General features: G+C 35.7%; 1 protein-coding gene across 1 annotated transcript in view; it reads right to left on the reverse strand.

Moving 5' to 3' along the window:
- The window catches only part of ar (androgen receptor), a 123,617-nt gene that overhangs the window by 58,526 nt on the left and 37,769 nt on the right, over nucleotides 1-27,322 (reverse strand). Inside the window, exons 2-3 of the mRNA XM_048187037.1 lie at nucleotides 23,103-23,254; nucleotides 18,492-18,608 (exon numbers count right to left, since the gene is read on the reverse strand). Of these exons, the coding sequence (XP_048042994.1) occupies nucleotides 18,492-18,608; nucleotides 23,103-23,254 (269 nt within the window). The remainder of the gene's footprint in view (nucleotides 1-18,491; nucleotides 18,609-23,102; nucleotides 23,255-27,322) is intronic.

A 27,322-nucleotide genomic window follows, 5' to 3' on the forward strand; every position in this document is an offset into this window, starting at 1 on the left:
GAAGCTTCTGAATAGACTTTGGCATAAATGGGTTCACTTTAATTGCACTTCGGTTGAAATGAAAGTGCTGAGACTGACAGGTCACCAAATACCTATAAAAACAGTTCTAAGACGAAGAATGATGTCTAAGACAATGCAACGCTTGCTGTACTTGCGGTATGGCATCTTTACTTTGAACTGTGGACAGAAATTCAATGCAAGGAAATACTCTTGAAAGAATAGGAAATAAACATCACAGCAGGATACACCCTCCACCCTCACAGAAGCAAAAAGGCATGTCTTAAATAATAGAGCATTAAGCAATTACTACCACTACCTTAGGATACATTAATATACATGGATTGGGCCTAATGGTTAAGGATGTGGGCTACTAACTCCAAGGCTGCTGACTCAATACTAAGTAGGATTCGCCCAGGAGAGTTACTAAGATCACAGTTCGACTCCACAGGTCCTGTGTCTTTGAAGAAGGCACTTACACTAGAATGAATAACAAATGTCAATTAAGATATTGCTGAAAACTGTTTAGAAAATGACCCATCTGAGAGAACACACAATACATAATCATTACAGGAAGCTTTCGTAATAGGGACAACTTAAAATCAGTCAGTACATATGCACAGGTGTGCACACATAGAAACTCTGGCTATATTTGATTTTTCACTGTACTGACAGCTGAAAAACTGAAATTTTGCTGACATGCTATAAAGTTGTCATGAGATGACAAAGAAATCTCAAAAAGCATTTTCTCATAAATACATAATTTGCCTAAAATGAATACATAGCGTAAAATGTAAATAATGGCTATGTAAAATAACCAAAACAAGAAAAAAGCATTTGTCCACTAGCTTTTGTAGAATGAATAAACAATGCATGGGTTTAATGACTATTAAATGGTTAATTTCATTTTACTTTAGCTTTATTTGTATAAAAATTCACGCATTTCAGTGTGTTTAAATGCAATTCTATTCAATAAAATCTCTTTAAAATGTAAATGTTCACTCCTTGGGGCTTTAAAATAAACTAAAAAAATATAAACATAAATAAATTAATAAACTGCTATCAGGTGTTTCTGTAACTTAGTCCACCTACTGCATATTGTAAAGGTTTGATGTCGTAGAACATGCACGAAATAGGAAAATATATTCCAAATTGACTTTAAGATAAACACATTACAAAAGACAAAAACCAGCAGAAGACTGAACAGAACAGGGAGTATATATGTGGGAGATAACAATGAACTACAGACACAGATGATGATTATAAGTAACCACAGAAACTAACAGGGACTTGATCAGAAACCGAAACTAAACAAAGCAAGAAAACATGAACTAAAGGAAACAGAACAGAATATCAAAATAAGATTCAAAGAGGATGACAGATATAACCAAAAGGGTGTTTTATTAACATGAGAAAATGGATCCAAAAAAAGATAACCAAAAGTTACCCAGGTTTCTACAGCAATCATTTATATGACAATTAACCAGCCACAGGATCAGTGGGGTAGCAAGTCAGCCCTGGGCACATATGCAAAAAATGGGCCCCAAACAACAAATGCAATGAAGAGGTGTTTATAGACATTCACTACAGCGTATCAGGAAAATACCATACCAAACACATTGCTTCGCAAAGGACATTTATATCTCATTGTTTTCATCTGAGTAGCCTGATAAATGCATAATCTCTGTGAAGTAACAGGCCATCCAGATCCAACATAAGAGTAGTATTAATAATAGTAAAAAAAAACTACATTCTCTGCATACCCAGATGCTACGCCACTGCACAGGACCTTACAATGTTTGCAACGTTTACACCATTAAACCTTTGAAGGACCTTTAAAGTTTGAGTAAATGAGATATATTTGAACATATCAATATATTTTGCTTTGTTCTCAGGCTACATGTGACTCAGCCTCTCATAAAACTTGACCAGGGCTATGTTTCCCAAAAGCATCAACCATTGATAATGCAATGCACGATGCAAACAGACAACTGAAGAAGGAGGTGAAAGTCCTGATGTTAACTCCAGTCTACATTCCACACATTTACATTACTAATTTTAAAAAATCCCTTCAGTACAACTGGACAGTAAATTCAAATCAATGGGCTGGCATGGATATTTGCAAGATGGTGGAGCTGGCGCTGAAAAACTACATGAAAAAGTATTGAAAAATACTTAATAAATTAGAATCATACCTTACAAGCAATTGAAGAGTTAAAATACAGCTAGTAGACAATACCTAACAAGGTAGCTTAGAAAAAAAAAGAAACTGTCAAGTTTTTAAACTGTGTTTTGAAAATAATATGTTATTATTTAAGATATTATTACAAAAGCATCAGTTTTTTATTAACTTTTTTTGTAAGTTAAATACAGAAGGCTTAGGATGTAGCGTAAGCATTTTGAACTGCGAGAGGCATTACACTTTGTCCGTAAGTTGAATGCGGGTTAGGTGGTCTGGCAGAAGCTAGATAATTAACTTTATAACTTGTTAAATATTTAACAAGTTACATTCTTAAATAGGAATGTGTTTGCCTTGATTTAAACATTTCATGGGAAGGTCTCATTTCCACCTGCACCACAGGCACAGAGGTGTCTTTTTCAGAAGCTGTTATTTCTTGTATCTGCCACTCTTGATTAAGAGTATAAGCTCACAGAGTTTCTCAGTTTCAAAGAGTTTCACAACGAGTTTTCCACTTCTTTTAAGGGTAAGAAATCATACTTTCTTCTTGACATAAATACTTTACAGAGTTTAGGAATTTTATTTTGTGCGACAAAATTAGCATTTTTTATTTAGCATAGTCTGATTGAAAACATCTTGCTGCTTTCTTGGTAAAGAAAACACATTTTTACTCAAATTAATCAAAATGGATTTATAGTGTTTTGGAACCAAACTCTTCATATATATATATACAGAAATGCAAAGGGGCAAAAATTATTTCTTTCTTTATCAAAAGACTGAGTTTTACAGTTTTGTTCAACTGCTTACACACATTTTCAAAACTTTGTCTCTTTTTTTTTTTAAAACGTCACACACAAATCCAAGAATTGCACACACAAAATGCAAAATGCCTTCTCTTACAAAATGAAGCACTGCATTCAAAATATCACAAACACATCTCAAAAACAAACATTTGTCTTATGTTGCAAACACCTTTGCCATAATAATATTCTATTTTTGGATATATCAAATACACAGTTATTCAAAACCTAAAGATCTTCTTTCATGAGCTCCTACATTTATGTGCAAGATTGAAAGTATTTGGCAGAGAGATGTTGAAAAATTAACAGTAAACACGAAAGCAAGATTGAAATCAAACTATTTATTTTTTTTACTGTAAGCATTGTGATTGTGAATACAGTAATACACAGTACGAAAGAAAAAAACATCAACCACGTGTAGTTGGACAGAAACAATGGCTGTGATTGAAAAAGGAAATCAAGATACTTCCTGTTAGATATTTGTGCATTACATAGAGAATTGTGTGTTGTGTTTTGCAAACAATGTTTTATGAAATTGAAGTCGAAGGCCGAGAATTAGTGTATGGTTTTGCAGATTTAGTGTGTGGTTCTGCTGTTTGAGTGTCAGGTTTCAGAAATTGTGTGACAAGTAAAGATTTTGTGTGCAAGCAGTTGAAAAAAACTGTAAGGTTTTTTTTTTTGTGCTCAGAGAACATCATTATGATAATCACTTGTAACAAGTTTCAAACATTTTGAAGATGGAATTAAGAACTAATTAAATTAATGGAATTAAGAAGCCATTGTACTTTCTTAACATGAATATTAGCAGATGCTAAATACAACAAAAAACATTTGTGAAGGAGCCAACAATATTCATAATATACAATGGCAGGTTTATTTGATAACTAGATTAGGATGCAAGCTAGAGTATAGGAGAAATGCAGCAAAGTTTGCATACAAACTGAATAGAAAATAAAGCAGCTCTTTAATGTTTGGCTTGAGCTCCTGAGCTTAACAGTCAACATTTTACTATGCACCGTCCACTTTTCATTGACCATTTGTTGCAAAAGAAAACAACATTTGTCATTTGTCATTTTCACTCAGTTTTTAAACATTTTTGAAGCCCTGTTTTCTGCCTTATTCATAGAAAGTGACATGCAGCTACTCTGTGAGCAAATAGCTCTGACCTATATCAAAGCTAGGTAGCAAGGTAGCCTAGGTCAAGCCGTTAAGGTTATAAATAGTAACATTGGAAATCAACTGTGAACTTCAAGCTGTGCAACTGACTTATTGGTAAAAAAAAAAAAAAGCTTAAATGCGTTTTCAAATGTTAATTTTTTATTAATTCAACTCTCAGGTGACCAATAGGGTAGGATATCCAATAAGAAACTGGCTGCTCATACTAATCCCAGACACAGAAGGAAAGGTGATATAGGTATTGTCTGTGTGGTTGGTGATATGGGATATTTATGCAAAAAAAAGGCTGCTCATATCAATCACAAACTCAAAGACAGGCCAAGAGATGAGGTATTACACATATGGTCAATAACAGACTTGTTTTGCCACCTATAACACCAATTTGTGTTCATCCTTGTTGAACTTGTTGGACTGAGTGACATGAGTTCCCTGGTCTCTCCGTAAACATGGCAAGCAGTGTTAGTGTTTTTTTTTCTAAAACAATACCAGGAGCACTTTTCTGCACCAACTAAGATCCTCCTAGAATGTCTTTCAAAGAAGTATGTAAAAATCACTTTAAAAAGGGTGTGACTATCTAGGGCCCTGGTATTAAGATGCATTTTTCTCGATCGGATCACAAGTGGACAATGTTAAATACAGGTGCAAACAGGGTCTGAAGTGGATTGAGCTTGTCCACTTTCAACCACTTCCAGATGTAGTCGAAAACGCATTCGACCGGATTGCTTTCGTAGTGTAAACTCTCATGTGGTCGAATGTCTTCGAACAGCCAGAAAAGACCACCTACTCTCCGCCTACTGACCTAATGTGTAGAAATTATGGGTGCGCTAGCCAGACAGGATTTAAACTGTCTGAAAACTCAAGTTTGGTTTGAAGGCGAGAAACGTACCAAGCACAATGTTCGGTCTCCATTCCTGATTTCTAACAGCACACTCACCGTGTTTGGGGTGGACCTGCGGCTACCAGAGCAGAAACAAAAGCTGATGCTCTCCGTTTTCCGTCATCTCTGTGTGTGTCTATATGTAAATTGCGTGAGCTTATATCATCCATTAGATCGAAATTTTTACATTTACCCACCCATAGACCCTCCCCTCGAAGAAACCTGAGCAGAAGTGGACAAGAGACGGATTAAAACACCAGGTGTAAATGGGTATGTCTCCCACGTTTACTTGTGATCCGATCGACCACAAAGCATCTTAATACCAAGCTTCTTGTTCCCGGTGTGACATTGAACATGGCCCAATAATAACATGACATATTTTGTACAGGTCAGTCCATGGTGGTGTGCATAGACATTTGGATGCTAGATTGCTGCATTCAGGCTAAAAGTGAAGAGTTTATTTGCAAATACTGATAACTCCTTTTTTGTTCATTCTCATAAATATGTTTTTTATTTATTTATTTTTTTTATTGTCCATTCCTAGTAATATCAATCAAACTGCAATTGGGTTGTTTTGATTAATAATAACTAAAACAAATACAGGTAACTTACAAAATTAAAGTTCATTGAAAGTATGTTTTTATATATATTAAGAGTTTGTTTTTTAGCAAATCAGATAACTTCAACAGTCTTTTTTTTTTTTTGTTGGCAAAAGCAGACAACTCCACATTTCATGTTTCAGAATTAAACAAAACCAAGTAATTTTTTGTAATAGAATTTAAAACACTCACACACACACACAACACTCACACACACTAACAGATGGCCACACACACACACACACACAAGGCACCATGAACAGTTTTAAGGATGGTATGCAAGACAGAATTTTGGGCCCCTTTCTTTCAGAATAATGTTTTTTATTTATTTATTTATCTACCTTTTATAAAGACATTGAAATTCATAGCTAAGAAATTGAAATTCATAGAATATTAATAGAGAAATTATATTAGGTTTTTACAGTTTTTTACAAATACTTACACTAAAAATAACACACAGTTACGGAAACTCTACACTCAAGAAACAATTGTGAATAAAAAAGGAATGCAATAATTTACAAATCTCATAAACTTATATTTTATTCACAATAGAATATAGATAACATCAAATGTTGAAAGTGAGACATTCTGAAATGTCATGCCAAATATTGGCTCATTTTGGATTTCATGAGAGCTACACATTCCAAAAAAGTTGGGAGAGGTAGCAATAAAAGGCCGGAAAAGTTAAATGTACATATAAGGAACAGTTGGAGGACCAATTTGGTCAATTGGCAACATGACTGGATATAAAAAGAGCCTCTCAGAGTGGCAGTGTCTCTCAGAAGTCAAGATGGGCAGAGGATCACCAATTCCCCCAATGCTGTGGCGAAAAATAGTGGAGCAATATCAGAAAGGAGTTCCTCAGAGAAAAATTGCAAAGAGTTTGAAGTTATCATCATCTACAGTGCATAATATCATCCAAAGATTCAGAGAATCTGGAAAAATCTCTGTGCATAAGGGTCAAGGCCAGAAAACCATACTGGATGCCCGTGGTCTTCGGGCCCTTAGACGGCACTGCATCACATACAGGACTGGAAATCATAACATGGGCTCAGGAATACTTCCAGAAAACATTGTCGGTGAACACAATCCACCGTGCCATTCACTGTTACCGGCTAAAACTCTATAGGTCAAAAAAGAAGCCATATCTAAACATGATCCAGAAGCGCAGGTGTTTTCTCTGGGCCAAGGCTCATTTAAAATGGACTGTGGCAAAGTGGAAAACTGTTCTGTGGTCAGACGAATCAAAATTTGAAGTTCTTTTTGGAAAACTGGGACGCCATGTCATCTGGACTAAAGAGGATACATCATGGCTGCGTAGAAGAAGGATCCGGGTACTGAAATGGCCAGCCTGCAGTCCAGATCTTTCACCCATAGAAAACATTTGGCGCATCATAAAGAGGAAGATGCAACAAAGAAGACCTAAGACAGTTGAGCAACTAGAAGCCTATATTAAACAAGAATGGGACAACATTCCTATTCCTAAACTTAAGCAACTTGTCTCCTCAGTCCCCAGACGTTTGCAGACTGTTATAAAAAGAAGAGGGGATGGTAAACATGGCCTTGTCCCAACTTTTTTGAGATGTGTTGATGCCATGAAATTTAAAATCAACTTATTTTTCCCTTAAAATGCTACATTTTCTCAGTTTAAACATTTGATATGTCATCTATGTTGTATTCTGAATAAAATATTGAAATTTGAAACTTCCACATCATTGCATTCTGTTCACAATTTGTACAGTGTCCCAACTTTTTTGGAATCAGGTTTGTATAAGCATATTCTCAGCCTCACACTTTTTGCAAAACACTACACACATTGTTTTGCACAACACTAAACATACTTCTCTACATTAGACACAGAAATCTAACATGATGTCATTTCTTTGCCATTTCAAGACACTGCTTTCCAAAATACCACACCTAAAACCAATCGATCAAACACAGCCGTCAGGTGTGCAGACACTTAGGTGCTTAACTGTAAACTCAATAATCAGGTGCAAGTACTATAAAAAGGCAAAAGGTGAGTTTGTGTCTTCAACAAAATGGAAGGCAGCGTTGCAGTAAGAGGGAGACGGAGAAACATAATTTTGAATGTCTCAGGCCAACGTGGTGGTAACATCACAATATATGTTGCAATCACACAGAATGTGGTCCTCCACCAACATGCCAACTTAGGCCCTTACAACATGGCCCACATATTCACATTTTAGACAGACTACATAAAAGCGCCACAGCAGAAGACCAAATGGATGCAGAGCAGATGAGATACATTGTCATATGGGATAATGTAAATTTCCACTTATTTGCTCTGGTCCAGCTGGTTTTCATTAGCGTCCACAATTTTCACTCCAATACCTCCCACCATACTGTCCCTTCCTTAAACCCACTGAGGAGGTTTTTTTTGTTGTTGTTGTTTGTTTGTTTGTTTGCTTTGTTTTGGGGTTTTTTCACATGAAGGTTTACAATCACCAGTCCTATGTCAGGATAGCCCTCCTTCAAGCCATAGAGAAGGCCTGTGACCTAACTGATGTAGGTTCTGTCCAAGGATGGATTCACCATTCAAGAAGATTCTTCCCTCACTGACTACGTTTACATGCACCCAAATAATCCATTTGTAATTGGATTGATGGCTCAATCGGATTGAAAAACGTTCATGTAAACACCTTAATCGATCCGACTGAGCTCAATCCGAATGAAATTTCGATCGGATTGGAAGGGGTGGTTTATTCCTTTTCCAATCTGATCCAACAGCAAAAAATTACCATGTAAACACTTGAATCCGTATACTTTCTCAATCATATTCAGAAGTCTCTGAGCACATGCGTTGTGCTATGTTGACACGCATTGCACAGTGCGCAAATTCAAGTTCACGTCTTTAGTTGTAAAGATGTATGCCAACAGGCAGTGGCGTAGCTGTATCCCTTCGTCATAATATTGGAAATCTTTCATTCTAAAACAAGAATGGGAGCCAATGGATATCACACAAGAAGCTAGAGTTATGCCGGTAAAAAAGTCTCAACCTCGGTCAGTATGCACTACAGAAATTGAAAGTAAAAAGTGACGGAGCTGTCTGACGCTGCATTAACGGAGAATATTCTCTCAGAGACGAATTTCAACATAAAATGCTGATAACGGTATATAACCGTTTTAATTTATTCCATTATTTCTCTTGTGGCTGTACATGGCTAGTGAAACAAATGAGAATAATAGTATTTCATGTAAACAGGTTGTTTTTTTCAAAGTCAGTGCTTGAAGTAAAGCTGCGCTTAATTTTCATCGATGACATTATTATAGCCTACACTCTTAATAATTTTATAGGCCTATAATTCATTGTATAAGACCTAAAAAAAATAAATAAATCGTAAATAGCCTAATCTTGCACGTCAGTTATGCGGTGATGCGCTATGAAATTATTGCGGGGCAAATTTATTATAATATTTATTTAATAATGAAAGAAAGAATCCTAACCTAATAGTAATGTAACAGGCCTACATTAATTGGAAATTCCAAATCCTCTTAATATTCACAAGATTTGGTGCTTTTGACAGATCATCGTCTGTTGACGTAACCCGGGTTACCGCAAGAGTGACTGACATGACGTCACACACAGCGCGTGCGCAAAAGTTATAATCGGAATGTATATAAAACACATATAAACGGATATTTAAATCAGATTACAATGTTTAGAGTACATGTAAACAGATCTGCAGTCGGATTCAATTCATTCGGATTGACCAAAAAATGGTGCATGTAAACGTAGCCATTGTCTTGCGCGAGAGGACATTGCCTGTGATGTGGATGAAGTGCTATGGCCAAACCAGGCCAGAGATGATGCTTATGTGTTTTTTCTATTTTTTTCTTTTGTTTTGTCTCCACAAATGTTTTTGAACGTGTACTTTATTGCATTTAGAATATGTTCTGATTTTCAGTGCAAAATGTAACCTTTGGAAAGGCATGGATGTATTGAATGGTTTTACATTGTGGTGAGAAATAAATATTTTCATCAATGTGCAGTACTGGGGCCCATTTCAATAAGGAGGTTCAACCAACAACTAAAACTTGAACTCTGAGTTGACTTACTCTGAGATGGGAAACTCTTAGTTTTCAGTTTCAGAACAGCTAAATTGAGTTAGTTCAATCGACTCTGAGTAGGTTGACTCTGAGTTAAACGCGTGCACCACGACTATGAAAAGCCATCATCAATGGAGCTCCGATATTACGATTCACCATGGCAACAGTACGTGACAAAAGGATGTCTGCATACTTCAGTCAATGCAAGTACTTCTTATCACTGTTACAATATCAAAGGTGAAAACTGGTAGAATGGTAAGTTATTGAACTAATATTCATTTTCATGGTATCCCACATGCAAAAAAAGAAGAAGAAAATACTAATTTAACTGGATGCAATAATAAGAGTGTAAATGATTTCATCATTATTAAACACTCGTTAGGCAATTTACTTCCACTTTTAGAACATTTTCTTCATTTTTATTGAAAATAAATGCATTTCTTATGTGATGGGAAAAGGGAGAATAGCAAGCTCGGCAAAAGGCAGATTCGAACTAGCCTGACTACGTCAGACTTCCTACTTCCGCTCAATTTCATTTCGCTTCTGTACTCAGTCTGATACAGCCTCAGAGCTTTCTGTTTGCCACCAGTCTGGAAACAGCCGGGCCAATCAACGAACAGAGGGCGGGCTGAGAGCCGTGACGTAGATGCTAAGCGCCGAGTTTTACATTGTAGGTTAGAGAAATCGAAAACCGAAACGACCGCGGAAATGGGAAACGAGACACGGGATGCAATTCGCTCTGTTATGGAGAACATTCAACTCTTTTTCAAACTGAAGCCAGAACAAGAAGAGTGTTTGATAAACATTCACTCCGGTATTTCGCTCGCATCATCATGTGTTTACAACAGGTTTACAGTGGAAGTTCAATCATAGATTTGAGTTCGATGCATGATGTCTGTGCTTCGATGCGGCTGTACAGGCGCATAACTAAACGTATCTGATTGGCTTACGGGTAACCAATGATTTTAAACTTCAGACAAGGGCCCCCTAGCGAGAGAGAAAACACTTCTCTATTATGCCATTCCAGACTCTGTCTACGAAGCAAAGTGAAGTAGCAGAGTCTGGTATTACCAGGCTAGATTCGAACCCCGTCAATCGCATCACAAGTTAATTCTCTGCACACTACTGCCAACACCACTGCAGCCACTAGAGAGTATGACAATTTTAACCTGGTCTGACATTGGGGGGTGGAGCTACTGTAAATTTGCACTTAGTAATAGACACTCCGAATAATCTTGTTTTCCGTTTTGCGTTAAGATTTTTTTATTACCACACTGGCAGATATTGATAATTTTACTTAAGTAAAATGCACTTAATTTAGATCCCCCCAGGAAACAAGAATTTTCTTATATGCAAAATCCATCTTGATTTAAGAATATTTGTACTTGAAATAGGACAAAAAATACTCAGTATGAAAAGCATTTTTGCAGCGTGAATGAATGAGTGAACTATTTAAACATCACTTGCACTTTAAAAAGGGGGAGGAGACCGAAGGAAACCCTGGGTTTACCAAAGAAAACCTTCTCCCGACCAGGTTAGGTTCACAGAGTAGGTTACCATGGTAACCGACTCTGAGTATAAGTTACCTCTCTTTCAGAAACAGGCTTGACTTAACCTGCTTTCTCGGGTTTGACATACCTCCCATTCTGAAACGGAAAACACAGAGTTTCCCTCATTTCAGGGTTAACATACTCAGAGTTTTCACTTAATCTCCTTTCTGAAACGGGCCACTGGTCTTGTATTGTTGTTTTTTGTTTTGTTTTGTTTGTTTTTTGTCAAAATATTCATGTGCATTACTCTACCTCTGAAAAAAATCAAACCCAGACTATATCATTAGAAAAGTATAAATGTTACAAGTGTTTAAGATTGAGCACAGCAGTGTGTAAATGAATCAAACAGAATCAGAATGTATGAACCATGTGTGTTCCATACGATGTCAAAGTTGGGTTTTGTTAAATGAATGTAAAGTTTTGAATGAAGTATTTTATTTTGTAAAAGAAATATCAAAACTCTTTGGTCATTTTTTGAGTGAGATACTAACGGTCTAATCAGATTCAATGATCTATGCTAAGCTGCAGCTAAAAGTGCTACTGCCAGACCCAGAGATCAGCTGAATGGATCCGAAAACGGTAAAACTCAACTGTTTAAATCTAGGGGAGTTGGAAAATGAGCCTATTTTCAAAAATAGTGGCATGTTTCTTTAAAGTAAATTTACTGCTATTAAATTTTGTCATCATTTAACAATTTATGTAATACAATGATATTTATATTTTACCTCATTAAATTAATGTTTTACTTCAAGTAATATTTGAACAATTATAAAGTTCAACTATTAGTAAAGTTGTGGCAGTCAAAGGTAAAATCATACTCCTCTTTACCATGGTTTCTGAAATAAATAAATTATAATAAACTATAGAATTGTAATAAAAACAATGTAAACACATGGAGAAACTACAAATACAACTTCTATTCAGGTGATTTATATTGCCAGATATTTAATGTTAGTACAAACCGCAAGAATGTTTTTATACATTTCCGCAAACCCCCAAAAATCCTACAGAGTTCGTACATGCAAGGTAAATTATTATAAGGGTACTGGATTTACCCCGTCATGCAGTTTACATGGCTATAGGTGTTTTCAGCTAGCTAGATTCACCACCCAATTGTATAACAGCAAGGAACGGGTCTTCTTCACTTTCCATGCATGGACGCATCTCGCGCGCAGTCATGTCCGCGCATATTTCAAAGTATTCTCAATCGCAACTACTTATAGTACATTTGAACCCATAGTGTACTACAAGTAGTAACTAAATATATTTTTTAAATACAGAGATAGTATATTAAAAGCACATTTTAGTTCATATTTCATGGTGTCTCAAAATAGCACAGTTGAGTACACTTAGATGTGCTTAAGATTATCTTAAGAAGTACTAAAGAAGAATTATTAGTATATTAAGTACAAAATTAGTGCGTGAAAATAGAGCACTTTAAGTACATTATTGAAATGTACTTTTTTTTCAACTGGGGCATTGCACGTATTTGCAGCGCATTGCAGCCACTCTAGTCAACGCTTGTGTTTACACCAGCCGCGCCACAGCACGTTTCAGAAGGGTCCCAGAAGAGGCTCGCGGCGTAGCTTCGCTAAAGATAGGCGGCAAGTCTATTTTTGATGGATGCTGCGTCCAAGCCATGCAGCTCAAATACAAAATAAAGTCAAAATAATCACCCTGTGAAGACTCCTGCTCATATTTCACATCACTAGGAGGCCAGAAATTGACAAGATATTCAATTATATTTAATTTATACAGTGAAGACTATGCAGTGTTATTTTACATTTGATTATTCACTTTCTGTACCTGAATACTGTTAGACTTACCTGAAAAATATAAAGCACTGATTATTTCATTTGTATCTTTGTTCTATTATATTTATTTATGCTTGTAATTTGTTCATTATTTTCTATTGCGGATTCACTCACAAAATCACCCCAATGATTCTAGAATGATTAATTCTTTCCAAATTCACGGCAGTCAGTTCATTTTTTTTTTTTAACTTGCCATTTATCTGTTTTTGCAAATGAACTGTTCAAGTCTAAAATTGAATAGAATCTTAATATGTTTTCATATACCATGTTTTAATAAAGGATTAACTATAAGCATGAAACGAGTCTGAACTTTGCATAATTGCATCTCTTTTTTCCGTGTTTCTATGCCATCTGCCACACTCTCTTACTGTATATCTCTCCTGTGGTGTCTTGCCCGCTTTCCCCCCCTCCTTCTTTTCTCTCATATGCCCCGTGACTTTCATCATGTATTCAATTTTCACCCAGACCCCTGATGATCTTACAGAGGAGCAGGAGACCATGTGACAGTGCTGTGTGTGTGTGTGTGTGTCAATGAGACGGTACTGTGAAAGGTGTTGAGATGTTGTTAATATGGCCTCCAGCTGCCAGAGAGGGTCTAGAGGGGCAAAAGTGCCATAATTCTATAATGTGCTGATAACACTCTTTCTCCTCTCTTTTCTCTACTCAGAGAGATAGCTCTCCTAATCCTCCCCATTCTGTCATTTTTTTCTTTTAGTTCCTTTGGAAATACCTCACATCTCTAACATTTTCTGCCAAACTTTAGTCTCTCTCACACTCTTTCTCGGTTCCATCTCTTACTCCTGTAATTTAGACACTGATGGAAGTTGTTACTGATTTGACTGATTACAGAATAATACATGCTCTCTCTTTATCTCCCGTTCTACATGTGCTCTATAATAACTCAAGATAGCTGCTTTAGACTTGGTGTCCAACTGAAAGCAGATCTCACCTCCTCTATTATATCCCTCACTGTGCCTCCACCTCTTCTGCAATCAAAGAAAACAACCTCGGCACGGTGTAATGCTGCCCTATATCAGCAGCCTGAGAACATTTCAATATGATAACTGCGGGTCATTGTCACTAAGTCAAGAAGCCTGCCTGCTCAAAAACGTACTGCTTGATTAACTGAAAGCCATGCATTACTTCACGAGACAGCACACCTGAGGAATAATTTGGAGAGGTTCCTCTCAGATTATTCTTCCAATTTCTATGTAATTTTATCTAATATGCACAAGCCTCTATAGAAAACCTCTGGCTTCACATCAAATACGGCAGTGGATGTTCTAGATAAACAGTAGCAATTATTTGCAGTTTATCAAGGTCAAGGTGCTTCGGTCTATATTTGCATGCACAAAATCTTGGCAAAGTTCTGCCACGTAAACCCTTTACGTGACATCTGTACTTTCCTGACTACATTGAATTTCTTTATTAATGAATAATTTGTCTGCTATAAGGTAAATCTATGCACTTATAAAGGAACCTCAAGACACTCTGAGCTGACTCGATTATTTTATACAATTATAAAAAAATATGGCTTGCTGCGTTAATGGTCAAGACTCGAGACAGATGCGTAAGATAAACAGAACACACGTTGTTGGATCATCTTGGCACTGGCTAAAAGGTTTGTTCGTGAGATTTACTACAATGACAAGGGTGGTAGGATATAAAACTCAGACAGCACTGCTTGGATATTATAACTAAAACTGCTGCATTTTTGAAAAATTATACTTTGGACGCGGACGCATTTGTTTGTTAGATATATACGATCATATACAGCTTCACAACATAAAGCATAAAACACACTGCTCAGGTTGCATAAGTTCTTGAAGAACGATGATGGAGAGCAGATCATTCAGAAGAAATGTGATGCAAACAATGGATAATATATCAATATTTCATGGATTTAACACTTTCATGGACAAAAAGTATTGGTTTTTTTTTGTTTTTCAATGGATGCTCATGGACATTTTACCTAAGTGCCACAGATTGGGTTCATTTCGCGATCGCTATTTCATTATAAAGGTATGAAGTCCCCTTTGATTTTTCGTGTTGTCATGTGCACACCCGACACAAATTACAATTACTGGTGCTGGAGCATCTATATCGTAAAAAAGACACCGTAGATTGACAGTAAACCTTTTGAACTTTCTAATGATATAACTTGTTATCTTTATTAACTAATAAAGATAAGTTATATTCTAAGATAGATAGATAGCTCCTTTGCCTGATAACATGGTCACGTCGCGCTAGGCGGGCGTCCCGCCTCTTTGCCCATTTTCAGTTATCCGGGAGTGACATGTGGTGATGTGCTGCGAAGATGGCAGCGGCCTCATTTTCGCTTCAGAAATCTAGGGGTGACGTCACGACACTACGTCCATATTTTTTTACAGTCTATGATTGTTACGGCATGTTTGTGTGTAGGTGGTACTATTTAAGCTAGCCGTATCGTGCCGTACCGAGCTGTACCATGCAGTGGAATAGCGCCAAAAAGTGAGCCGTACCGAGCCATACCGAACCGTACCATGCAGTGGAAAAGCACCATTAGAATGATTTCTGAAGGATCATGTGACACTAAAGACTGGAGTAATGGCTGCTGAAAACTCACCTTTGCAATCACAGGAATAAATGACATTTTAAAATATATTCAATATATTTTTGACCAAATAAATTGTAGCCTTGGTGAGCATATGTTTCACAAACATTAAACAATTCTTACAAATCTTCAGAAAAATCTTTTTAGAGCATCTTTTCTTTATATAATAACCTTTTTTTCTTTTTTTTTTTGCATCCATATATTCACACTGAGGACAATTGAGGGACTCACAATTATTACAAAAAGGGCAAGCATTCGCTGATTCTTAAGAAGAAAACAGGATGCATAAACACATAATTCCAAGAAAATAACATAAGTTACTTTTATACTTTACTTGTCCCTATTAAAGGAAAACTGTCTTGGGCAATACAGGTGAATTCAATTGTTGTCAGAGTTCTGTTTAGTTTCATTGTGTTGTTGTTCATGTATTGGTTCCCTGTGTTTACATTCATTTAGCTCCTTGTATGTTACTAAGGTTTCTAATTACATTCACCTGTTTCTTGTTTAGTTTCCTCATTTACTTATGTACAGTATATACTGTAAACTCCCTGTTCTGTTGAGTCTTTTGTCTGTTCTCATCTTTAAGTAGTGTTGACGTTTTTTCCTGGTTATAATTCTTTTGTATTTATTAAATGTTCTTATCTTGGATATTCTGTGACATGCCTCTGATTAACACTACCATTTATTGGCGCTTTTCCACCTCATGGTACGGTTCGGTATGCCTCGGTACGGCTCACTTTTTGCCGCTTTTCCAGCATCAATGAAGAAACTAATTTAAGATTTTAAAGTTGTAATTGGTACTTAAGCAGTACTAAAGAAATACTCTTTAAATTACAGTTTAATCAGTCTAATAATTCTGTGTTTGAGTCAGATGGAGACAGATTCAGATCCAGAGTTAATTTCATCCATTCAAAGAATGAGACAGAAAGACAGAGAGATTCAGTGATCACAATCAAGCTGATTGGATACCATTACCCAGTGACCTACTGTATACAGTCTCAAACAAATGAAAAAAGTCATGAAATACACTTTGGAAAAGTCCTAATGAATTGAAATGGCCCTTTTCTCTGGAATGTCTTTTCATGAAGGATAAGTATGCTGTAAATTAACTGATAAAATCTACATGCAATAAGCTGTGCGTCAATTACTTCTGATCCATTATCTATTGCTGACTGCAAATCACATAAAATTGTATTAAATTAGTCAAAGCCCACATGGAGAGAGAGGGAGACCTCTTAATGCAGACCAGAGAGATAAACCCCCTAATTATTCATCAATAATTCAACAGAGGGAGAGTGAGATCAAGGAGAGATGCAAAGCTGACATCACTACTTCAGTATGGTTCCCTACAGATGATTTGAAGACACACGCATTCTTTCTTTTTCTCTCTCAAAGCAGTCGTTAAAAATCTCGGCTGCTATGGAACTGTATTACCATTACAACTCAATATATCTAAGGATTCAGAGCTTCACACACACAAAGAGTCCAACACTTGCCAGGTACTATATCCTAGTAAGAATTGGCTTTGAAGAGTAAGTAAAACCGGTGAGTTACTCTTCAGTTAGCTGACAACTGACCCACGCTGATGGAAGCAATGTGAGCGATTTAAATAAAGAATTGTCTCCACATTAATCTTTGAGACTGAGAGTAGAAAATTTGCCTTCTGAAGTTTGTCTAGAATTATTATTTTTGTCTCCAGATCTGCATGTGTGAGGACATATACAGTACAGGCACCAAAACAGAAATATATCTCACAGTCACCTGCACTGTCTGATAATGCGCAAGTGGAAAACAGCAAAATAATTATTTTCACAGGAACAAAACTGTATCATTTTAATACAATTTGTGCAAATGCAGTTTCATGGCCTTTAGAAATATTTTTAGCCATTTTTCTCAATTCACTCACCAATGGCTGATGTTGCAAAAAGGTAATTTTGGACCCTGTATGCACATATACACAGTTCCTTTATACTCCTATATGAGCACTTGGCAAACTGCCAAAAGTCTAAATGATCTTCTGTAGATGGCTTAATAGTGATATAACATCTGTCATGTTACATTACATCAAATCAAATCACATTTTAAATATCATCACGCGACCAGGGCCAGTGGAATTTGTTTCCATGACTTAAAGGGACAACCAAGGGTAAGACGGCTTACTCCTTACAGTGATCGAGCCAGCAAACTTCTCATTACTATGCCTGGGCTGTAAAGGAATAGTTCACCCAACAATGTCATTATTGAAATGTAAATCACTCTTCTCTGCTAAGGTCATTTCAGGTCATTTTGTGAACAAATTGTTCTTTTGAGTCAGTTATTTTCCATGATTGATCTAAGTGACTGTGAGTTTCACAAATCAAACTGAATGATTCGCTCACAAATTGGACTGATTCGGTTCGCAACTGGATGATTCACAGCAGTTCTCTGCCCACTGGAGGGGAAGAAAAGTGACTTAAAATTTGCCCTGCTCCTCACACATAAAAATCACACATATAAAAATAGTAATGTTTCAAAAGACTTGGAAAATAGCGCACAAATAGAAATGACTACTTTCACAGTGCTTTTACAGTACTCTTACAGTATTTTTTTAAAAAAAGTTGTGGTTACAATGAACTATTGTAAAAGGTGAAAAGAAAAAGAAAAAAATGTTTGTGAAGAATTTTCAAAATTTGAACAAAATGTAAAATGTCTTTTTCCAGAGAAGAATGAAAATATAAAGATTTTGGACAACATGAGGCTAAGTATTAATTATTAATTTTGGGGTGAACTATCCCTATAACCATTATACAATGCATAAGAGTAGAGCATATATGACAATTTGTCACAGGAATTTACCTCCCAGGGTCATCCCAGCCTCAAAACACCTCTTTAGACGGCAGGATGGGCAGTTCTTCCTCCTCAGTTTATCTATGGTGCAGTCATTCCTGCTAGCGCAGAGATACTTCTGCTTCCCTAAGAGAAGAAACAGAAGTTCTTCAGAAGTTTTACCTTAGTTTGAGTCAGTTGGCAGCCAAAGTAAAGCCCCAGAAAGAATAGAGCTGGGAGCATCACATTTACACCAAGATAAAGCGTAGATCAGAATAAAAATAGAGAACACACACACAACTCTCCAATTAGAGGGAGCTGTTAACGTGACAAGCCAGTCTGATAGGTCACAGCCCTCACTCTGGGCACTCGAGGACAGCCAAATGAAAAGTGCAGAGTGAGATTTGAAAAGAGGTTCTGTTTTGTGTGTGTGTGTGTTCTTGTATACATGGTTTATGAGGACACAGATGTGTATAATGACATGGGTGTTACAATGTAAACATGGTTTACGTGCACACATAGACATTAAAAGGGGGCTTGAGCACATGCCCTTTTTCTTCCTCGAGAGAAAGTGCCCTTTTTTTTGCTGGCTGGCAACTTGTGACGACTATCCCCGGGAAAAGACAACAGCTGTCTGGCGATGAGAAGCGAAAAAGAAAAAAAGCCCAAGATGAATTCCGTGCATCTCTTTCAGGTAGCCTATGTATGTTCACAAACGTGAAATTTTTGGATATTTAAGGCTGAGATAATTTTGCATTTAATGCCACATTAATAATTTGACTGTCAACAACACATCTGCCTGATTTGATACTAATTCAATTCATGTCATATTATAATTTTAATTATTTTAATGTGATATGCATTGCATTTTGAACCATGGTAAAGATATCTGTAGGGCTGTCAATACCGGAAGAGGAGTATTCCATGGACGCGAAACCATGAACTGCATTATTAGACAGTTTTCTAAAGATGCATGATTTATTAAAACCATTTAAAAACATAATACAACATTGCATAAAGGATTAGTCCACTTTTAAATAAACTTTTCCTGATAATTTACTCACCCCCATGTCATCCAAGATGTTCATGTCTTTCTTTCTTCATTTGAAAAGAAATTAATGTTTTTGATGAAAACATTCCAGGATTTTTCTCCATATAGTGGATTTCAACGGCTACCAACAGGTTGAAGGTCCAAATTACAGTTTCAGTGCAGTTTCAAAGGGCTTTAAATGATACCAGACGAGGAATAAGATTTTTATCTAGCGAAGCGATCGGTCATTTTCGAAAAAAAAATACAATGCTTATGCTTTATAAACACAAAATATCGCCTTGAACGTGCTTCTGGTTTCTGCATTCTTCAAAACGCTTATGCTGGTCCTACGCCTTCCCTATTCAACTTACGGAAAAAAACGAAACTGGTGCCGCGTTCGTTCCGTAAATAGAATAAGAAAGGCGTAGGACATAAAGCGTAAGCGTTTTGAAGAATGCAGAAACCTGAAACTGTAATTTTGACCTTCAACCATCTGGAGGCCATTGAAGTCCACTATAAGGAGAATAATCCTGGAATGTTTTCATCAAAAACCTTCATTTCTTTTCGACTGACGAAAGAAAGACATGGACATCTTGGATGACATGGGGGTGAGTAAATTATCAGGAAAGGTTTATTTAAAAGTGGACTAATCCTATAATGCTATCGTATTTAAATCTACACTTATACAGGAGAATACATCAATACAAGTTTAAACCCTTGCTCTGAGTGTGCATGGTTTGATGTCCACATATTCTTGTTGAAGAAATTACAGTGGATGTAGCATTTCTATCATAAAGACTAACTAACATTGTTTAACTAATGTCCCTCTCTTCGGTGCAGTGATTTATTCTAAATATATAGCTACTTGAAAATAGTAGTGTAGAAAACATGCACATTGTGACATAATTTCCTTTGCTGTTGCCTGCTCTTGTGATAAACTTAGTGAATACTAAAGAAGACCATGGTCTCTGTGTGAACTGATTATTTTGTAGAAATCTATGGAGTATGAAACAACTGCAAGTATGAGGGAATTAAAATAAATTGGTAAGGAAGTCAGAGTTGTCTTGATATATTAAATGTTTTGTTTATTATTTTTTTAAATAAATAATTATGAGAAGTGCTCTTTTTTTCCCACTCGAGCCCCTGCCCCCCACAATGTCTGTGCACGTCCCTGGTTTCCAGTGATGGGTAGGTTTAGGGGTAGGGGTAGTGTAGGGGAGAGTGGGGTAGCGTAGGGAGAATACACAGTTTGTACAGAATAAAAACCATTACGACTATGGAGAGTCCCCATAAACCGTGTGTGTGTGTGTGTGTGTGTGTGTGTGTGTGTGTTTGTCTTAATCAGCAATACAGAGCAACCACTGAAGTAACCTACGCAACTGCAGTCAGGTCTGACATAAAATTACAATGAGATATAACAGACATCCACTGCATACAAACCTACATACAATTAAAACAAAATGTGAAAAATCAGAAAGAGCTGAAGAGTGTCATTTAAAATGCTTTATTTTTAAATGAATTTTTAAATGCTTAAATGCTTTTTTTCTGGTATGTTTGAAAACAGTGATTATTTTTTGCAATTGATGCTAAGTCAATTTAAACAAATTCAGAAATCCCTCTCTAAACTTACAGATCTCTCAACAGTTTTTTATAAATGACAATAGGGAGGCCAGAATAAGACTTCTCCCACATAATTGTCCCACACATCTCTCTGTCTCCACTGTTGAAACAGTACAATAGTGTATATTTCTGTATCTGATTAAAGTACATTGTTGGCTGTGGGGCAAGACCTTTTAACGCTGCTTAACTCTGGTAAATTGTTTTGTTCCACAATCTCTGTGGGTGTTCAAAGCAAAAAGGTCATCATTTTATCTGAAGTGTAGCCTGACGTGGTCATACTCAATTCTAGTTCGAATATGAGTCTGATACTGCTCCATTGGGCTTTGATTATGGGGGCGTATTTCAACCGATCCAGGAAAGACCTCAATTGGATAGACCTTCAACCAATCAGAGCTACAGAGTAAGTGATGTATGTTGAGCGACGCATAGTTGTCAACAGAACTCAACTGCACACATGCTGGAACTAGTAGAAGATGAGCATAAACAATCTTTGCCGGTGTTGTAAAAAGAATTTAAGTATACACGGAGTACTTGCCAATTAATGCGCTGTCGATATCTTCTATAACGGACGCGATGGCGGAATCTACACATTTCAGTTCTTCAACAACAGCCATCACTGTTGTAAACTAATTCAACCCAAGCGCTCTTTGATGACGTGGCTGATTACGTTTCAGGTGATAATCTGTCAATCATCGCCCTGACAAATGTGATTGGTCCGAACAGTTTCTGTTCGGGCATAATTACTCCTCTACGGATCGAGTCCAGACCGAACTCCCCGACCTCAAAATGTTGTGGGCGGGGCTAAGTTCGGCTGGCATCCAGGCTATCTGAAGTGTGTATTATGCCCTGCAACTTAAAGTATTTCCATGATGAACATGGGTTTACATAGCTTAAACATGATTAAACTTTGCACACTTATACGCATCCTAAAAGTATTATTGATGTATATTATTTTTTTATATTTATAATTTTTATATATTTATATGCATATATTCAGTCTAAAAAAAGTCATAATTTATCCTCATTTTATTCCAAATGTGTATGACGTACACTACTATTTAAAAGTTTGAGTCAGTAAGATTTCTCATCTGATCATCAATGCAGCACTTATTTGATCAAAAATACAGTACAAACAGTAATATTGTGAAAAATGATTATAATTTAAAATAGCTGATATCTATTTGAATATATTTTATAATGTAATTTATTCCCACTCATTTTTTACTTACAACCCGAATTCCGAAAATTTTGGGACATTTTTTTTAAATTTGAATAAAATGAAAACTAAAAGACTTTCAAATCACACAAGCCAATATTTTAGTCACAATAGAACATAGATAACATAACAAATGTTTATACAGAGAAATTTTTACACTTTTATTCACTAAATGAGCTCATTTCAAATTTGATGCCTGCTACAGGTCTCAAAATAGTTGGCAATAGTTTGGTTTGGGTGAGGAAATGAATATGAGACGTGAATAATGCTCAAATCTATGAGTAAGTCTCTTTGAGGTAAGTGTTTGGGTCTCACTGATTACTGATATTTTTATGACAGGCCTTTGCACATATCACAGCCAAGTCTGCACTTAGTAAGGTTGTTCGTACTCGATTTTCACTGCGACACTTTCTTTTGGGTTGCATAATAGGGAAAGAATGTGTCCCTAATTTGTGTATATAGACACAAAGTGTTGCCTACTTGCTCTCTTTCTTTCTCTCTCCATCTGAATTTCTGAATGCATGTGTAATATGTGCCAATTGTTGATATTTTAAATGACGTGATAAAAAAACATTAAAAGCTGTACTGGACACATGGTCAAAGGCATATTAATTTGTGAAAAGGCTATATCGCATGTAATGTGGCTTTAATGACAGTTTATAGCTTTAATTAAAAGTTCTAATTGAAGTGAATAGTCCTCACATCCAGGGAATATATTTAGCCTTTAATACAATTCAAAGCCAGACTTTTGTTATAATGGGTGTGTTTATGTTACCCTCAGCAGCTCTCTTAAAGAACACTTTGCAGCTTCCACAAGTAAGAGCTCCATAGTGACATCCAGACGCTTCATCAGAGCAGATTAGGCATGTCCTTTGAGGAGGAAGGAAAAACTCCATTGGGAAAATGTCACTCCTCCCGCCATCAAACCTAAGAATAAAAACACAGCATAAAATAATGACATGACAAAACACTGACATAAATGTTCTGTTCTCTGTTATATCAGCAGATATCAGCAGAGGAAAACAAATATACTGCAAACATGGTACTTGTATTTCCACTGTAATGTCAATTGTGAGGAAAAAATACGAGATCCATTATCAGTAATTTGAACAGGACAGGAGTACTAGCTGTCATCCAAACAAGCACAGAAATATACGAGTTATTGATGCGTATTTGTCTGCACATGTACATTCACATTATTGAACAGAATAAAAATAGTGTAGTTCGCAGCCAAATTTCTCGCAAGTTTTACATCAATTGTCCAGTGTGCGGCTGCTAAATTAGAAATGTCATTTGCTGGTCCAGCACTCAGTGATAACATTCCTTGTGAAAACGCAAAATTGAAAGAAGGTGTATGCGCCTGTGTGTGTGTCAGTGGCCAAATGATGGTGGTAAGTAGAGGTGACTTTATCCTAATGCAAGTGCCAGGTCTCAAAAGAAGGGTAATAACTGCTTTATTGCTTTAGGAATGATGGAAAGATTCTGAGTTAAAGAGAGTCATTCAGTATCATTATTCTGTTCTGATGATGGCAGCCAATTCTGTCACCACACACATAGTGAGAAAGGAAAAGTGAACGGAATGACTGAGATTAGGAGAAGGGCATATTTCTGATATTTTCTTGGCTGTCTAGAACAAGTAGTCAAACTTTGTACATTTACAACTTTGTGTAAAGGAGAGAGTAATATATATATATATATATATATATATATATACAGATCAACCTGTGGAAGAATGGGTGGATGGAAGGACGCCCAACTCAAATGTATTATGGCAGGAAATGTATTATGGTAAATGACTATACTACTGGTCAGAAAGATTTTTTAATGTTTTAAAAAAAGTCTCTTCTGCTCACCAAGGCTTCATTTATTTGATCCAAAATACAGCAAAAACAGTAATATTGTGAAATATTTCTACAATTTAAAATAACTGTTTTCTATATGAAAATATTTTAAAATGCAATTTATTTCTGTGTTGGCAATGCTGAATTTTCAGCATAATTACTTTGCTGCTTGAGAAACATTTATTATTATTATCAATATTGAAAACAGCTGTGTACAATTTTTTCAGTAGCATTTGATGAATAGAAAGTTCAAAAGAACAGCACTTATCTGAAATAGGAAGCTTTTGTAACATTATCACTTCTGTTCAAAAGTTTTTTGTTTTTTTTTTGGAAAGAAATTAAAGAAATGGGTAACACTTTAGAATAACTCACGCTATGAAGCATTAGTTAAGCATTAGTAAATAGTTAATTCATCATTTATAAAACATTAATAGACATTAGTAAGCCATTTATAAATACAGCTATAAATGCTTTGTTCTTGATTTATAAGCATATCTATAATGAGTTTAATAATTGTATTTTCATACTTTATTAATGATCAATTTATCATTTCTAAATTATGTATTACATTATTCACAAACCAGTAATTTAGGAGTTGTCAGTGGTTCATAAGATCATTTAGGAAGTGTAAGTAAATGATTAATAAAATATTTAAATGTACATTTATGCATCTTATTATTTAGACATATAGTATTAGTTACTCAGTGTGTTAATAAATGATTTATTAACATATTCCTAGTGTCAAAACTACCTCGGTACTAACTTTAAAACATTAGAGAACAGCAGTGCAGAAGATCACTGAACCTTTAAATCTAATTTATAAAAGCTTTACAAAGCATAAATAGTGCTCACTTTAGATGAGCTCACAAAACTAGTTAACTGACCATGTCTAAATGTTTTATAATTATCTGAATTAATCATGAATTGCAGTAGGAATATGTGTTAATAAAACATTTACTAACACACTAAGTAACTATTACTATGTATCTAAATAATAAGATGTATAAATGAATGTTTAAATAGTTTATTAATCATTTACTTACACTTACTAAATGAACTACTGACAACTCCTAAATAACTGGTTTGTAAATAATGTAATACTTAATTTAGAAATGATAAATTGATTATTAATAAAGTATGAAAATACAATTATTAAACACATTATAGATATGCTTATAAATCAAGAATAAAGCAATTATAGCTGTATTTATAAACTACTTACTAATGTCTATTAATGCTTTATAAGTGATGAAATAACTATTAACTAATGCTTAACTAATGCTTCATAGTGTGCAGTTATTATAAAGTGTTACCAAGAAGGGAATATTTTTATTCAGCAAGGATGAATTAAATTGATCAAAAGTGACAGTATAGACATTTATAATGTTGCAAAAGCATTATATTTCAGATAAATGCTGTTCTTTTGAACTTTCTATTCATCAAATAATCCTGAAAAAAAAAAAAAAAACTGTTTTCAACATTGATAATAATAATAAATGTTTCTTGAGCAGCAAATCGGCATATTAGAATGATTTCTGAAGGATCATGTGACACTGAAGACTGGAGTAATGATACTGAAAATTAAGTTTTGCCAGCACAGAAATAAATTGCATTTTAAAATATATTAAAATTGAAAACAGTTATTTTAAATTGTAAAAATATTTTACAATATTACTTTTTGCTGTATTTTTGATCAAATAAATAAAGCCTTGGTGCCGTATTCACAAAACATCTTAAAGCTAAAAGTAGCTCCTAACTTGTCAATTTAGGAGAAACTCTTAAAAATAATGGGCGTGTCAGTGCTAATTTTAGGACTCCTAAATTTTTGCTCTAGTATTTCACAAAGCATTTTAAATCTGTGAAGTGTTAGGATTAGTCAAGAGGACTCCTAAATCACTAAGACCAAATCACAAACAATCCTAATGGCCGTTGCTGCCAATCTGCCTCAGCAATCCACCCAAAACTGTACACTATTGAGGCAACAGCAATAGAGCCTTTGGTGCTTAACCTTTTCTTCATAAATGCAATACATATTTTGATTTATAGATTTGAATCTACCATAAAACGGCAAAAATGAATATTTAATAAATAAATAAATAATGTCCGATTACCTGTGGCAGTTGTTTTCACTAGTTCACACTTACAACAAACAATGGAATAGAATAAAAATATAATAACCGTATTTGGCAGCCGAGATTGAGTAACGGGGTAGTGGAGGGATACAGAAAACTGTCGAGGAAACTATAGGTGAGTCGGCTCTCATCTGTGTATATGCAGTACACCTCCACTCAAGCTGATTAGACAGACCGTTTGAATGTGCTCCTCCCAAACTTTGTTTACAAAACACCATTTGTCACTTGAATTCTGCATTCTCTCGAGATGCAGACATGTAAGAGGCTGAAAATTAGCTGAACATATACTAGTTTAATTAGTGACACTTTGCATGCATTTTAAAACCTTTATTTGAATATGGCAACATTTTATTTTAAAATCTTTATTTGAATATGGCAACATTTGTCAATGTGAAAAATCTGTGGAATTCTGCCAAAAAAAATGTTAAAATGTGCTAACTGCTAACATAAGCTGAGAGTCCTACAATATTATTGGTAAATGAAAACACATTTAACAGAGGCAAAATATTGAACAAATGAACACGTGTAGGAACTTTTGCAAATCACAGGATTTGACTTTTACTGAAATCTGAGTTTTCTGTGGAATTCTGTGCAAATTCCAGGGGAGGCCTGCATGTGGGTCAAATCTCTGTCATTCTTTGGAGGTGTTTTAGTTGTTTTACTCACACTACTGACCTGCTAGCTGTGGCACTTTCCAAACAAGCCATATCAATCGCAGGGTCTTGGTGTCTCTCACTATCAGCAATGTGGCCACTATTGCTTTGACCTCATGCAATGCCGTGTTTAAGAAGGTCACTTCGGCTAAAAATAAAGTCGCAATGAGGTTCCAAGCCAGAGCAGTCACATCGCACACACTCAAGTGGTGTTGGTTTGCTCTCACTTTCTATTTCCACTGACACGTTCTTTAGTCTTCCTCATTACTGTAGATTAGACATAACCTGATAGCTTAACAACACTCAAATAACATATTTCAATACTGAATGGGGAGCATGTGTTTATCTTCACTCATGCTCAGTAAATTT

Source organism: Megalobrama amblycephala, linkage group LG4, assembly GCF_018812025.1.
Source record: "Megalobrama amblycephala isolate DHTTF-2021 linkage group LG4, ASM1881202v1, whole genome shotgun sequence".
Lineage (NCBI taxonomy): Eukaryota > Metazoa > Chordata > Actinopteri > Cypriniformes > Xenocyprididae > Megalobrama > Megalobrama amblycephala.